The sequence below is a fragment of the Panthera leo genome, chromosome C2 (genome assembly GCF_018350215.1).
Source record: "Panthera leo isolate Ple1 chromosome C2, P.leo_Ple1_pat1.1, whole genome shotgun sequence".
Lineage (NCBI taxonomy): Eukaryota > Metazoa > Chordata > Mammalia > Carnivora > Felidae > Panthera > Panthera leo.
Genome location: NC_056687.1, coordinates 71,648,811 through 71,665,120, shown reverse-complemented (window position 1 = coordinate 71,665,120; position 16,310 = coordinate 71,648,811). Strand labels below are relative to the sequence as shown.

General features: G+C 43.7%; 1 protein-coding gene across 3 annotated transcripts; it reads left to right on the top strand.

The window, feature by feature from the left end:
• The first annotated feature begins 9,614 nt into the window (after positions 1-9,614).
• Positions 9,615-13,638, top strand: TM4SF19 (transmembrane 4 L six family member 19). Of its 3 annotated transcripts, none has more exons than XM_042903164.1 (4): positions 9,615-9,909; positions 10,693-10,770; positions 13,026-13,191; positions 13,451-13,638. In XM_042903164.1, exons 1-4 carry the CDS (start codon positions 9,709-9,711, stop codon positions 13,636-13,638), a joined length of 633 nt encoding a protein of 210 aa, XP_042759098.1. In that variant the 5' UTR covers positions 9,615-9,708. The 3 variants fall into 3 exon arrangements, with proteins under 3 accessions (XP_042759098.1, XP_042759097.1, XP_042759099.1); XM_042903163.1 differs by having other exon boundaries at positions 13,026-13,195; positions 13,451-13,631; XM_042903165.1 differs by lacking the exon at positions 10,693-10,770 and having other exon boundaries at positions 13,026-13,195; positions 13,451-13,631.
• The last annotated feature ends 2,672 nt before the right edge of the window (positions 13,639-16,310 follow it).

The following is a 16,310-nucleotide window of genomic DNA, read 5'->3' as shown; positions in this document are numbered from 1 at the left end:
GCTTTGTGAATACTCAGCCTAGTATCTTTTATCAAAATTCAGTTCTCTGGAAAGACACAAGAATTCATTTAGGTTCTAAATGGTTCCCTTTTGCAGTGAAAATGAAAACTGGTTCTATTTAATGAACTTTTCAATAGTTATTTACCAGCTTGTCTTCAGGCACATGTACATCTGCATACATAGAAAGCAGCTCGTATGTAGTTTTAAAAAAATGTAATAGTCTGTTATAATTATCCCTTCTCATATACATGCATCAACGGTTTTCTCAGGATTATTTGTTTTCATCATTAGAAGTAAAATCTGTGCACAGAGACTATGCATGTTACTTGGTCTGGTGGGTGAACTAATTCATTAACCAAGTGATTCCTGAACTCCTACCAAGTTCTAGGCTCTATGGTAGGTTCTGGGTATACAGAACAGAGTAAGATACAGCCTCTGCCCTCAGGGATCTCACAGTTGTGGGAGAAGAGGCATAAAAACAGCACAGGTAAATCAAATGCTGTTGGAAGTGGGCAACAAAAAGCAGTGACCGTAAAGGAAAAGACTGATAAATGGGACTTAATTAAAATCAAGAACTTCTCTTCATCAAAAGGTATCATCATTAGCAGAAAAGCAAAGCACAGACGAGAGGAAACATTCATAATACATACATCTGACAAAGGTGTCATGTCTGGAGTTATAAAGAACTCCCACAGATCAGTAAGAAAGAACCAATAAAAACTGAGCAAATGACTTGAGCAGGCACTTCTCAAAAAAGGAATTCCAAATGGCCGGGTAAGTGTATAAAAAGTGCTTACTCATCAAGAAAATTCAAATTAAAACCACAATGAGAAACTACTAAACCACTGGAATGCCTAAAATTAAAAATGTTGGTGAGAATGGGAAGTAACTGGAACTCACACACTGTTGCTGGGAGGTGTAAACTGGCAGGACCACTTTGGGCTACTAACAATATCATTTACTAGAATTAAATATCCACCTACCCTATGACCCAGCAATCCCACTCCTAGGTATATTCCCTAGAAAAATTAGTGCATAGGTTTTCCAAAAGACATGTATAAGAATATTTGTAGTGGCATTATCTATAATAGGTAAAAGTTGGAAATAATTTAAATGTCCATCAACAAGTAGAATAAATTGTAATATAATTCCATATAATGGAATAATAAAAAAGAATGAATTATATGAAAGATGAATCTTATATATACAATATTGTGTGAAGAAAACCAGACACAAAAAAGTGCACACTATATGATTCCATTTATATGAAATTCAAAGATAGCCAAAAGCTAATTGGTGATAAAAGCCAAAATAAATACACTGGGGATAGGGATAATGAAGAGAGGGGACATACTAGAATCTTCTGGAGATTTTGGCGATGTCCCATATCTTGATTTGTAATGACCCAGTTACCCTGGGTACACATATACAAATTCATTAAGTTTTATAATTGAGATTTGTGGGAGTGCCTGGCCGGCTCAGTTGGTGGAACATGTAACTCTTGATCTTGGGGGTGTAAGTCTGAGCCCCCAGATTGGGTGTAGAGATTATTTTAAAAAGATCTTTTAAAAAATAAAAGTGTGGCATATTTTATTGTGTGTATAGAATACCTCAGTTTAAAAAATAATAAAGTACAGTGAGAACATAGAGAAAGAAGTGCCTAACTCTGAGCGAAGAAATCGGGGAAGAATTCCGGGGGATGATTGAACTGAATCTTGAATAGGAGATTGTCAGAAGGGGGTGAGAGATCTCCCATGCAGAGAGCACCACAAAATGCTCAGCACTCTCTTGTGACTGCTACAAGATGATGGTGGCCTGGGGCTTGAACAAGAAAGTTAGGAGGGTAGTAAAGGAACCATGCAACGTATCCAGTCAGCAAAGTAAGGAGGGTGATAAGGAAAACATGGTGGCTGCTCTGTCCAGTGCTGGTTTTCCAAAGAGCCCCAATTCTGCAATGAGTGAAAGATACGGGCTGCTAGTATGTGAAAAAGTATTGCTGCTTGAGCAAGACGGGAGGATAAGGTATTTCTCACGGGTTCTTGTCTGACTCATTGAGACACTTTAGCTCACGAGGCCATGGCTCCTGGTTCCTTCCTTAAGGTCACATGAGAATGAGCAGAGGGTGGGTCATCAGGAGAGGGCTCACCAAGAAGAGAAAACTCCTTCAATGGAGGCCTGTGGGCAGTGGTGTGGGGGCGCATGCACACTCACAGGCTCGCTTGCCTGGGTGACCTCTCCATATATACAGAGCCACCCTGCCCTCTTGGAGGGTTCTGAAACGGGAGCTTCTGGCCTGCCCTGCAGGAGTCGCAGTCCCAGCCAGGGCTGTGGGAGCACAGGCCTACGTTGAAGACAGAGCCCTTCTCCAGCTTCTTTGTCTCCCATCCTGATTCTTGCCACTGGATGCAGGTAAGCAGAGATGAAAGGGCTCAGTGAGGAGATAGGCAGGGAACAGTATGGCCTAACAGTTAAGGGCACAAACTTCCAACTCGAATGAGACCTGGCTGTGCCACAGAGCAGCTGTGTGGCTTCAGGCAATTCACGTCACTTCTCTTTGCCTCGGTTTGTCAACTTTGGGCTTCTCCACATGCTTAGAATACTTTTCCTTGCCAACTTTGCCTGCCTAATACCTCGTTGTCTGTGAAGTCTTAGCTTGGTCAGCACTTCCTCCAGTAGGTGTTACCTCACTTCTGCAGGACAAGATTAGGCGGTCCCTGGTGTGCTTCCATTACACCTTTGGTTGGACGCCTCTGCTCAGCACCTGTTTATTGCCCTGTCATTGTCCCCATTCGGCTTTAAGCTCCTCAAGAGAAGAGACCGTCTCTGATTCGCCATGGTATCTCCAGCTCCTAGCATCGTGACTGCCAGAAAGCAGTCACTTACACTTAATAAATATTGACTGCTGAAGGAATGAAAGAAAAGGCTGTCGGGGTGATGAGTGAGGTAGATAGACACACAGAGAATATGCAGTCTTTTCCTTCATATGACTTAGCGGATCACTTCTGTTGTTGCCTAGACATCTGGCCAGTGATTTGTTTACCCAGTCAGGATCACAGGTTAAAACAGGGCCTGCCTGGGGTGCCTGGGTGGCTCAGTCAGTTAAGCGTCCGACTTCAGCTCAGGTCATGATCTCGTGGTCCGTGAGTTCGAGCCCCGCGTCGGGCTCTGGGCTGACGGCTCAGAGCCCGGAGCCTGTTTCAGATTCTGTGTCTCCCTCTCTCTGACCCTCCCCCGTTCATGCTCTGTGTCTCTCTGTCTCAAAAATAAATAAACGTTAAAAAATAAATAAATAAATAAATAAATAAATAAAAATAAAACAGGGCCTGCCTGAAAGCCTGGTTTTAAGGTTTCACCTTATGAACCTGCTTCTCTCTTCAGAGATCAAATTGGCCAAACTCTTTGCTAATTTCTGGCTCAGAGTTGTGGAAATGTTTCTCAGAATGTTGTGATTTCTTGGGGAACAGAGTCAGGGAGAAGGAGTGAAATTCAAACTAATCTGAATTAGTTGAGGCAGCCCAGCAAATGCTTTTTTAGATTAGTGGACGGCCAGGATTCTCTGAATTCCACTCATCCCAAAGGCTGTGCTCAACTTCTTAATTTTCCCTCTGCGTGTTTATATTTTTTTAGTTTCCTTTATAAACCTCTTTCCTGATAGAAATATTTCCACAGAAGGGATCGTCCGGGCGGGAGGGGGGTGGTTATCTAAGTCTAGACAGGCCTTAGTCACAGGTGGATTCAAAGGTGGCCCAACGAATTCCTGAACAAAAGCTCCTCCCAGCCCGTGGTCTACAGCGCATGCTTGAAAGTCCAACCACACACTGGTCCTTACTTGGGCCCTTGACAAGATGTCAGTCCTCTGGGAGGGCGTGCGGGTTAAAGTTACTTGCTAACACCCCTGAGGAGTTAATTCGAGACGACACGGAGATGCACTGAGAGCCCTGCACTCAATGACCGAACAGTCTGGGAGGGAGGCTGCCCAGACACGCACTTACATCCTGAAGGTTGGTGGGCAGACTGTGGGGAGAACTGTTTTCCTACAGGTGCCCTGTCTCCCGACAGCAGGGCCAGCTCATCACCCTAAAGGCCTCCTGCAGTGGGCCCGCTGGGAGAGGGCAGTGGGAAGAAACCACAGCATCCCTCCTGATCCCTGGTCCCCACCCTTCCCTCCAGCTTCCTCCCATCCCTGGGCTAAGGGTCACTGTTCTCCTATATCCTACCTCCAACTCCCTCTCCCTGGAGGTCTGAACTTACTTTCATCCAGGGGCAAGTTCTTTTATCCACTGTGAGAAAAATGGCTTCAGGAGCAAATACCCTGGGGCAAGGGCACACAATGAGACAACTCTCCACCCTAAACACTAGCCCCTGCAGCTGGAAGTTCTCCCTTGGGAAGAGTTGCAGGAGGCAAGCTTGGGCTACGAGATTAGGGGAAGCAAAGGTCCCTAGGGGCTGCAGGGGTTGGGGAATGATGGGAAGGGCACAGGAACATAACCCCCAACGCAAAGTCCTGCTCAGCGTTGTGTCTGGCACCAAACTCTTTACCATGAGCTGCAGCCGGACAAATACAAAATGCTGGGCCAATCAAGTTTTTGTTTTTAAGAACTGACTTTGTAAGTTGTAAAACTGCTTTTTTCTTTTAATGTTTATTTTTGAGAGAGAGAGTACAAGTGGGAGAGGGGCGGAGAGAGAGGGAGACACAGAATCCAAAGCAGGCTCCAGGCTGTCAGTGCAGAGCTGGGCTTGAACCCACGAACCGTGAGATCATGACCTGAGCCAAAGTCCAAATGCTTAACCGACTGAGTGACCCAGGCACTTCACAAAGCTGTTTTTGAAAAGGTACGATAGGGGTGCCTGGGTCGCTCAGTCGGTTAAGTGCCTGACTCTTGGTTTTGGCTCAGGTCACGATCTCATGGTTTGTGAGTTCAAGCCCTACGCTGGGCTCTGTGCTGACAGTGCAGAGCCTGCTTGGGATTCTCTCTCCCCTCTCTCTCTCTGCCCCTACCCTGCGTGTGTGCTCTCTCTCTTTCAAAATAAACTTAAAAAAATTTTTTTTTTAAAAAAAGGTATGATAAAAAATGTAGGATAGTCTTTCCTAGGAAGGAATCTAGAAAAAGTGTAGGATCGATAGGCACACATAGGGTTTCAATAATATTAGTGGTAGCGACCTGTTTTGTAAGCTGGTTGTATTTATATGGATGTTGCTTAGTTTTTCCATAGAACTTATAAGTATATACATTGTGTTTAATGTTTTTAACTCTGAGATATTTTATTATGTATGTATGTGTATGTATGTGTGTAAAAGAGAGAAGCGGGTCTCTGATTCACACATATTTTCTGATTATGTGCAGAGTAATGTGTTAGGAGGGGAGTGTCAAGAGCCTCACGGTGAGATGGACTCAGCTAAATTGCAAAGCAGCAACAGGCAACTTCTTCGGAATGTCAAAGCACTGATATTTTTCAGATCCGTATTGACAGGAGTCTACCAAATCTCACCAGCCTTATTCTAATTCACATTTAGAAAAACAACAAGAAGCGCATGTATCAGTGAAAATGTAAAAAGGAGAAATGGCTATAAGTAAAGGTGCCGAGGTGGCATTTTTCACCTGATCTAGTTGAGACATGTAATATTCAAGTTCATTGTTACATAATTAAAAAACAATAACCTTGTATTTTATTGCCTGGTAGAGGTACTCAGTTGCATGGATATACCACAATTTATTTATTCACCTATTGATGAACATTTGAGTTATTTCTCATTTTCAGTTAATTTTTTTTTATTATGGTAACATGTATATATCATAACATTTATTACTTTAAACATTTTTAAAGTGCACAATGCAGTGGCATCTATTGCATTCAAAATATTGTGTAACCATTACCTCTATCTATTTCTAAAATTCTTTCATCACCCCAAACAGAAACTCTGTAACCATTAAACAATAACTCCGCATTCCTCCACCCTCAGTCTCTGGTAGCCCCTAATCTACTTCTGTCTCTCTGAATTTGCCTACTCTGGATATTTCATGTAAGTGAAATAATACAATATTTATCCTTCAGTGTCTGGCTTATTTCATTTAGCATAATGTTTTCAAGTTTCATCCATGTTGTAGCATGCTTCAGAACTTCTTTCCTTTTCATGGCTGTATAATATTCCATTGTATGCACATGCCACATTTTGTTTATCCATTCATCTGTTGGTGGACACTTAAGTTGTTCCCATTTTTCTAACTTGTAGTTGTTATGAATAAAGCTGCTATGGACATTCAAGTCCTAATCTTTGTGTGAATGTGTACTTTCATTTCTCTTGGATAAACATGTAGAAGTGGAATTACTTGATCATTTGGTAAGTTAAATGTTTAACTTTATAAGAAACTGTCAAGCTAATTTACAAAGTGGTCTGGTGGGGGGGTGCGGGGGGGGGGGGGAAGGCACTGGGTGGCTGAGTCAGTTAAGTGACTGACTCTTGATTTTGGCTCAGGTCATGATCTCTTGGTTCTGAGTTTGAGCCCTGCATCGGGCTCTATGCTGACAGTGTGGAACCTGTGTGGTACTCTGTCTCCCTCTATCTCTGCCCCTCCCCCACTTGTGTGTTTTCTCTCTCTCTCTCTCTTTCTCTCTCTCTCTCTCTCATATAAATAAGTAGGCTTAAAAACAAACAAAATAAAATACAAAGTGGTTTGTACCATTTGCATTCTCACCAGCTACATATGAATGTTCTGGTTGCTCCACATCCCCCCCAATACTTGGTGTAGTCCAACCTTTTAACTGCAACAATTCTGCTGGGTCTGCAATAGGATCTTATTTTAGTTTTAATTTGTGTTTCCTTATGTTAATGATGTTCAGCATCTTTTCTTGTTCTTAGCTATCATCCATATATCTTCTTCTGTGAGATGGAATGAAATATCTGTTTAAATCCTTTCACCATTTTCTAAATCAACCTGTCTTATTATTATAGAGATGTAAGAGTTCTTCATATAATCTAGTTACAGTGTGTTATCAGATGTGTATGCACTCGTATTCACATACACATTTACAAAATTTATGTTGTGAATATTTTCTGCCAGTCCGTGGTTTGCTTCTTTATTTTCTTCATGGTGTCTTTTGTAGAACAAATTAATTTTGCAGTAGTTTAACTTCTCATTTTTATGGGTTGTACTTTTTGTGTTTTATCTAATAAATCTTTTTCTAACTTAAGTCCCAATGTTTTCTCCTTTGTTTTCTTCTAAAATTTTTGTAAGTTTAAGCCTATGGTTCATTTCTAACTAATTATTAAATATGGTTTGCAGTAATAGTCATGGTATATATATATATGTATATCATATATATATGATATAATATAATATGTATATTGTTTTGCACATAGATTGTCACAGCACTGTTTGAGACTATCGTTTTCCCACTGAAATAATATCGTTTTCAAAAATCATTTGCTCATATCTGTGTATGTCTATTTCTGAATTCTCTAGTCTGTTCTCGTGGTCTGTATGTCTTTATGCACCAGCACTTTACTTTCTGTACCTTTACTGTAACTTTATAATGTCTTGAAATCACATGGTGTAAGTCCTCCAACTTTGTTCTTTTTCAAAATTATTTTGGCTAATCTAGGACCTTGGCATTTCTATCTACATTTAGATTCAGTTCGTTAATTTCTACAACAAAATGTTGCTAGAATTTTAGCTGAGATTGCATTGAATATACACATCAATTTTTTTTTAATTTTTTAATGTTTATTTAAAAAATCCATTATTTTTCAAAGACAGAGAGAGAGAAAGAGAGAGAGAGAGAGAGAGCAGGGGAGGAGCAGAGAGAGACGGAGACACAGAATCCAAGGCAGGCTCCGGGCTCTGAGCTGTCAGCACAGAGCCCCAAGAACTGCGAGATTATGAGCTGAAGTCAAATGCTTAACAGATTGAGCCACCCAAATGCCTCTACTAAACATCAATTTAGAGATAATTGACATGTTAATGAGAGTAAGTCTTTTGACCCATGGATGTTGTATATCTCTCCATTTATTTAGGTCTTTAATTTTTCTCAGGAATCTTTTGTTCTTTTTAGTGCACAGGTCTTGCACATCTTTTGTTGAATTTATCCATAAGTATTTTCTATGTTATGCCATTATTTATTTTTAATCTTTTAAAGTTATTTATTTATTTTTGAGAGAGAGACAGGAGACAGAGAGAGTGAGGGAGGGAGGGGCAGAGAGAGAGAGGGAGAGAGAGAATCCCAAGCAGGCTCTGCACTATCAGCATGGAGCCTGATGTGGAGCTTGAACTCACAAACCGTGAGATCATGACTTGAGCCAAAATCACGAGTTGGATGCTTAACTGACTGAGCCCCCAGGTGCCCCTATTTTATGCTATTTATTTATTTATTTTTTTAATTTTTTTTTTAACGTTTATTTATTTTTGAGACAGAGAGAGACAGAGCATGAATGGGGGAGGGGCAGAGAGAGAGGGAGACACAGAATGGGAAGCAGGCTCCAGGCTCTGAGCCATCAGCCCAGAGCCCGACGCGGGGCTCGAACTCACGGACCGTGAGATCATGACCTGAGCTGAAGTTGGATGCTTAACCGACTGAGCCACCCAGGCGCCCCTATTTTATGCTATTTAAATGATACTGTTTAATTTTTTCAATTTGTCAATGCTTGTGTATAGAAATACAACAAAATCTTTGTATATTCATTTTTTCAATTAAAAAAATTTTTTTAATGTTTGTTTATTTTTGAGACAGCCCGTGCAAGTGGGAGAGGGGCAGAAGAGAGTGGGACAGAGGTTCCATAGCAGGCTCTTTGGTGACAGCAGAGAGCCTGATGGGGGCTCGAACTCACAAACCATGAGATCATGACCTGAGCCAAAGTCAGATGGTTAACAGACTGAGCCACCCAGGCACCCCTGTGTATTAAGTTCTTATCCTGTGACTTGCTAAACTCACTTACTAGTTCTAGTAACTTTTTGATAGATTCTTTTGGATTTTCTTTTTTTTTATTTTTTTATTTTTTTAAATATTTATTTATTTTTGAGAGAGACAGAGACAGAGCTTGAACGGGGGAGGGGCAGAGAGAGAGAGAGGAGACACAGAATCCGAAGCAGGCTCCAGGCTCCGAGCTGTCAGCACAGAGTCTGATGCGGAGATGCAGGGCTCGAACCCACAGACGATGAGATCATGACCCGAGCCGAAGTCGGATGCCCAACTGACTGAGCCACCCAGGCTCCCCGATTCTTTTGGATTTTCTACATAGATAATCATGTTACCTTACTTTTTTCTTTCCTATCCGTATGGCTTTTGCTTCTTTTTATTTTCTTATTGCACTGGATAGCACTTCCTGCACAATAATGAATGGAAGTGGTAAGAGTAGACATCTTTAAAATGGCATTTTTTAAAGAGAGAGGGTGACATCTTTAAACATTTTTTTCTGTACCAAATAGAAATAATCACTAGCTGTAACAGAGGTACAGGAAAACATGAGGGGACGAGGAGTGTGTGCATGTGAGTGGGGGTTGGCAGAAAATGGAGCAATTAAATCCTACCCATTGGGGCATATTTATAAAAGGCAGCGTTTCAAAGCAGGTTTCTTGGCTCTTCTTGATCTGTGCCCCGGGAGGTCATAGTATCTGTAGTCTGTCTCCCCCACCCCACCCTTGCTATGAGTGTTCTCCTTCCTGATGCTCCCAGCAGCAGAGCCACCATGACCCTCCGTCCATTGGTTCCAGGATGCTGTCCTCTCCTGGTGTGATGGCATGCTCACGGACCTGCTCCCGCATCCTGGGGCTGAGCCTCGGGACCACTGCCCTGTTTGCTGCTGGAGCCAATACAGTGCTCCTCTTTCCCAACTGGGATGTGAGCTACCTGCTGAGAGGCCTCATTGGCAGGCAAGCCATGCTGGGCTCTGGGCTCTGGGGAGGAGGCCTCATGGTAAGTGTTCTGAGTTCCCCAGGTGTGACTTTGCCAGACACCCCTCGGGGTGGAACAGGGAGGTGGTAGGGGAGTCATGTTTTGGTTCCTTGCAAGAATGCTTGATCTTGGGGGCGCCTGGCTGTCTCAACGGGTACAGCATGTGCCATCTTGATCTCAGGGTGAGTTTGAGACCCATGTTGGGTGATTTACTCAAAAATAAAATCTTAAATGGGGCGCCTGGGTGGCGCAGTCGGTTAAGCGTCCGACTTCAGCCAGGTCACGATCTCGCGGTCCGTGAGTTCGAGCCCCGAGTCAGGCTCTGGGCTGATGGCTCGGAGCCTGGAGCCTGTTTCCGATTCTGTGTCTCCCTCTCTCTCTGCCCCTCCCCCGTTCATGCTCTGTCTCTCTCTGTCCCAAAAATAAATAAAAAATGTTGAAAAAAAAATTAAAAAAAATAAATAAATAAAATCTTAAAGAAAAAAAAAAAGAATGCTTGACCTAGCAAGCTGGTCTCAGTTGTATATCAGTTCCGAGGAATAGGAGACTCTAGGAAGACTTGTCAAGTCTTGTGGCTGAACTTTGGCTCGGGACTAGCAGGCCAGGGGTAAACGTTGCCGGCCAGAGAGGCAGATCAGGCTAGTCACCCAACTGGGTCCTGATAGTCAAAGCCAAACCCTCTGGGAAAGATAGGATAATCAAGTCCATGTGAGGTGCCCAGCCAATCTATTTCAACAGCCACAGGTGGCAGCTAGAAATGTCAATTACCCAATCTCTTTTTACCTTTCTTCTCTCCTCTCCCAGGTACTCATTGCAGCTACCCTCATCTCCTTGACGGGCTGGAGATATGGCTGCTTCAGTGAAAGTGGGCCCTGTCAAAGTGTAAGCACCAGATTCTACTCTTCTAACACCTAGAATATCCCTACATTCTGTCACTCTACAGACAGAATGGTAAAGAGACAATGTCAGTCTTGGGGCTTGAAGTCAGGTGCTTACTGTATCCCTTAATAATCCTAAGCTATCGGGCAACTTCCTTAACCTTTCTGAGCCTCAGGTCCTCCTCTGTAAAATGGGAGTGAACAGGATCAAGTCAACAGAGTAGGTGTTTAATGAGCCAGAAATGTCTATAAACATGTAGGAACTGTTACTATTATTTTTAGCCTATTGAACAATATGGACACGATTTAAGTGCACTGCAATCATGTGTCTTTGATAGAAAATTTCCTGGCTATTTTGTGTAACTTTTCTTAGAGTTGGAAAAATTTCCAGAAATCATCTAATGACTAGATTCTAGTCTAACCCCTCCATTTTACAGGTAATGAAACTGAGGCCCAGAATAAATCTGCACTTATTAATTACAGTGGCATTTCTGAAAAATCTCAGTACATACATAGTATAAGATATATTGCTTATTCAGTCTCAGACACATGAACTTGTGGCCTCCTTGCAGTAACTCTACAGCCTGCTTTGCTATCTGCAGCCCATGTACTGGGAATTCCTCTGATTCAGAATTATATGCTAAAGAATTAAATATCAACACCCACGCATTTCATTCACAATCTGTTCTCAGTCTCTCCTGGTTTTCCCCTAGGCGAGTGGGTAGTTCTCAGACTTAAGCCTGCATCAGAATCCCTGAAGGGTTTGTTAAAACCAAAACCAGGGGGGCACCTGGGTGCCTCAGTTAAGCATCCGACTTCAGCTCAGGTCATAATCTCACGGTTTGTGAGTTCGAGCCCCATGTTGGGCTCCGTGCTCATAGCTCAGAGCCTGGAGCCTGTTTCAGATTCTGTGTCTCCCTCTCTCTTGCTCTCCCCCGTTCATGCTCTGTCTCTCTCTGTCTCAAAAATAAGTAAACATTAAAAAAATTAAAAAAAAAAGATTGTTGGGCCTCACCCCCATATTTTCTGATTCAGAGGTGGGGTGAAGCGGGAAATTGTGCATTTCTAACAAGTTTTCAGGTGATGTGATGCTGCCAGGACAGGGATCACATTTTGAGAACCACTGTCCTAGGCTTCCATCAGACTAGTTCACCTCGAATCTTTAACTTAGAGTCAAAACTGACCATGCGCCTTTCCCTGGCCCCTCCCAAGCTCCAAACTGGCTTGACATAAAATGACTCCATGATTCTGTATAAAAGCTATATATATGTATATACATGTGTATATATATACACATTTTTTTTTTTATTTAAAATTTTAAAATATGTATTCTTTGCAAGGGAGAAAATGACCTAGTATCCTGAGAAAGAAGCCAATTTAAAAGTAAGCTAGAGGGGCGCCTGGGTGGCTCAGTTGGTTAAGCGTCTGACTTCAGCTCAGGTCACGATCTCGTGGTCTGTGAGTTCGAGCCCCGCGTCGGGCTCTGGGCTGACGGCCTGGAGCCTGTTTCCGATTCTGTGTCTCCCTCTCTCTGCCCTTCCCCCGTTCATGCTCTGTCTCTGTCTCAAAAATAAACATTAAAAAAAAAAAATTAAAAAAAAAATAAAAGTAAGCTAGAATCCTGCCAACTCATTGTTATCTTTTGGGAGGGAAGTGAGTGGTACAAAGACTAGAAAAGTGCAGTGACAGCACTGGAGTCACTTCAGAGTTGACTGTCATTTTTCTCTGTCTCTGTCTCCCTCCCTCCTTTCTTTCCTCCCCTCCTTCCCTCTTTCCTCCCCTGCTTCCTTTCTTGCTTGATTTGAGAAAGTGAGGAATCAGGGATGGGAGTATGGAACCTTTGAGAACACAGCTTTCCCTTAGAAGAGTCAGAAGTGGGCATATGAAAGATGACAATCAAACCCTTCAACCCAGAGGCTGAATGGTTGCAGTCTGAGTATAAAAGCTTTTAATGCCAACCTGCTGAGAAGCTCTGGAGAGCCTGCTGGGTCAGGGAGACCCAGGTCCATGTGCTACTGCTTCCCCCTTCTCAGTGCTTTCTCTCCCTCCCTACCCCCCACACTTCCTGGCTCTACCACTGACCCCACATCAGTCACCTTTGCCTTGGTTATCCTTTAAAGGAGGTGCCAGGGGCAGAATTATCCCCATGTGATATGATGGGGGGAAGCCTGAGCACCAGAGAAGTTAGACTTGTCCCCGTCACCCCACCACTTGGTCACGACCCCATCTCACCTTATGGCTTCTTCTCTCCCTCTACAGATGCTCACTGCTCTGCTGTCCAGTAGCCTGGCTTTTCTAGGAGCCTTGATTTGCTTTATCACTTCTGGTGTAGCCCTGAAAGATGGCCCTTTATGCATGTTTGATGCCTCATCCTTCAATCAGATGCAAGCTTGGAAATATGGTTACCCATTCAAAGACTTGCATAACAGGTAAATGGATGGAGTCTTTTCACAGAGGCAGAGAAAGATGACAGAAAGACACACAAACTCCTTTTGGTCACACATTCTAGCATTTCCTTTCTCTGGGAAGAGGCTCAGAATTTTGCAGATGCAGCAACAATAGTTACCCTCAAAAGTCTAGTCCTATGACCTTGGCTGGGGGAGGCACCAGGTTTCTATCGAGGTTGCTTATTTGGCTTTTATTTCTTTTTCCTCAAACCCTGGTCTCCTTATTTTTGGGGATAGGAATTATTTGTATGACCGTTCACTCTGGAACTCTGTCTGCCTGGAGCCTTCTAAAGCCGTCATCTGGCACGTGTCCTTCTTCTCCACCCTTCTGTGCATCAGCCTCCTCCAGATTCTCCTGGTGGTCATTCATTTCATCAACAGCTTCTTGGGACTTTTCTGCAGCCTCTGTGAGAAGTGATAGGTAAATGCCCTTTCATGCGAGAGAGTTTTCCTCAGAAACTGTCTTGAATCCCTTCTGTAAGAAGTGGGTATGGATTGTAAACAAACTTCCTTTTTAGGTGTGCCTGTAACAATGATTCCTTGAGCATAGGCTGAATGATATTGGTGAATTTTGAATCACATTGTAAACTGCAAGTCATTATTATTGTGTAGGAACTTATGGTTCATAAAATGTCTTCCATCCATGGCCTCATTTCAGCCTCTCAACAACCCTGTAAAATTGGTCACAGGTCACAGATATAGCAGTTGAAGTTCCTAGAACATAACGGACTTGATGCCTAAAAGCTCTCACCTGGGTTCAGGTAAAGTTAGTACTTGAGCTCTTTCTTATCTTCTAAATTCAAGTTCACCAGTTGTTATGCACTGCACTGTGTGTCCCCAAAATTCATAGGTTGAAGCCCTCACCCCCACATGTGACTATATTTGTAGATAGAACCTTTAAGAAGCTAATTAAGGTTAAATGAGGCCATAAAGGTAGGACCCTAATCCAGTAGGACTAGCATCTTTTTTTTTCTAAATGCTTATTTATTTTTGAAAGAGGGAGAGAGACAGAGCGCAAGTGGGGGAGGGACAGAGAGAGGAAGACACAGAATCCGAAACAGGGTCCAGGCTCTGAGCGGTCAGCACAGAGCCTGATGTGGGGCTCAAACCGACGAACCGTGAGATCATGACCTGAGTCGAAGTCATATGCTCAACCGACTGAGCCACCGAGGCGCCCAGGACTGGCATCTTTTTATAAGAGGAGGATGAGATTTCAAATCTCTCTCTCCACACAAGCACAGAAGAAAAGGCCACGTGAGGACACAGCCAGAAGGTGGCCGTCTGCAAGCCAATGAGAGAGGCCTCAATAGAAACCAACCTTGTTGGTACCTTAATATTGGACTTCCAGCCTCCAGAAAATAAATGTCTGTTGTTTGAACCACTCAATCTTTAGTGTTTTGTTATGGCAGCCTGAGCTGATTAATCCACCAGTGTTCTTTTCATTCGTGTTCAGTGCAGTTCAATAAGTGGTATACACTGAGTGTCCACTGTGTGGCTGGCTCTGCTGTGCACGCAGTGGATCCAAAGATGACCGAGACACGGCCCTTGACCTTGGACCCTGCCTTGTCCTTGAATAGCTCATGGTCAGGTTAAGGGAACAAACACATCTCCCAGCAATTTAAATGTCATATGGTAAGGGCCCTGTTAGAGGTCAACAGGACACGAAAAGAGCTCAGAGGAACAGCAAACCGCCAAGCAGAGGGTCTGTGAGAGATCAAGGAAGGCTTCCATTGTGTCTGAGCTGATTCTTGAAATAGCCCGGCAAGACAGGAGAAAGGGATTCCCTAGCAGAGGAAACAGCACACTCCAAGGCATGGGGGGGGGGAGACACAGGATAGAGCGTGTGGAGAACTGCAGAGCCATGGCTGTTTCTCATGCGGAATGAGGAAAGCAGAGGACTCCCCTCCCTCCCACCTCAGGATCTTGGTCAGGAGGTGGTGTCAGATGGTGAGCAGAGTCAGGAGTGGGATAAAGGAGATCTGGATGGGAAAGCCTGATGGGTAGGGAACAAGATGAAGCAGGCAGAAGCATTCTGGGAAGAAGATGGGTACTGGCAAGAGAAGAGGTAAGTGGACAGGTCCAGGGAATGAGTTTGAGAACCCCAGGCTCTGGAGCCACAGAGTGGACAAAGCCAGGAAGGGAGTATGTGGGTCCAGGGGCTGCTGTATCCCCTCCACAGTCCCCTGGGCCCCAGCTCTGTCCCGTCAGGGAGGAGCCACTGAAGCACCAGATGCCTCCAGGATACAGGAATTCTTCTGTCACCAGGGAGGAGAGGGAAGGGGAAAGGAGAGGAAAACAGGGGAGGGGAGGGGAAAGGGAGAAGAGGGAGTTCTGCATTCATTCTACCATGGGCTCCATAGCCCTCCACACCTGGTTGTTGGCTGCCCTCTGTGGGATTCCACAGGACACCTGCATCCCCTTCCTTCTCCCTCCATCCCAGGACTACCTCACCCTCAGAATGGGCTTTCACCCTGGGTTTTTCTCCTCAAATGAAAGCTGCATCTGGCTCTTGGCTTGGCTTCCAACCAGGTTTTAGGCAGGAGGGCCTATGTTAATCTGTTCATCAGGACAGTGCTAACATTTTGTTAAGAAGAAAAGTTGTCGGTCCCTTGCTTTGTGAATGCCTTCTTGAATATCATCCTGGAAAGAAGAGGATGTTGCCTTGTTTACGATCCTGCTCAGAGAAAAGTGGGCCCATCTTGGGAATAAGTTGGCTGGCCTTCAGCTTTCTGTTGTAGCAACTGGCACTCTAGGTAGTAACAAGTAACAAGTTTAGCCCATTGCTTTCCTGTTCACCCTTTAGGGCAAGGCCTGGGTTTTATTCACCTTTGTATCTCCAGCCCCTAGCACAGATGGAATAATAAAATGTTTATTGAATTAAATTACACACCTAATCTTCTGTGTTTTTAGTTGGACTGGAGTAGGTAGGGTGAGAGAAATATAGCTGAAGAAATCATAAAAAGGGAGGAAAAGTCGGTGTACTAGGAGTATGATTTCTTTCTTTTTAAAAAAAAATAATGTTGGGGCACCTGGCTGGCTCAGTCGGTTAAGCGTCCGACTCCAGCTCAGGACATGATTTCACGGTCCGTGAGTTTGA

Bases quoted from the DNA above. Each gene is read 5' to 3' on its own strand.
- TM4SF19 (XM_042903164.1), top strand. From the start codon at position 9,709: ATGCTGTCCTCTCCTGGTGTGATGGCATGCTCACGGACCTGCTCCCGC. The intron at 10,771-13,025 runs GTAAGCACCAGA...CTCCCTCTACAG, and splicing joins AAAGTGGGCCCTGTCAAAGT to ATGCTCACTGCTCTGCTGTC. The intron at 13,192-13,450 runs ACAGGTAAATGG...TTTTGGGGATAG, and splicing joins CCCATTCAAAGACTTGCATA to GAATTATTTGTATGACCGTT.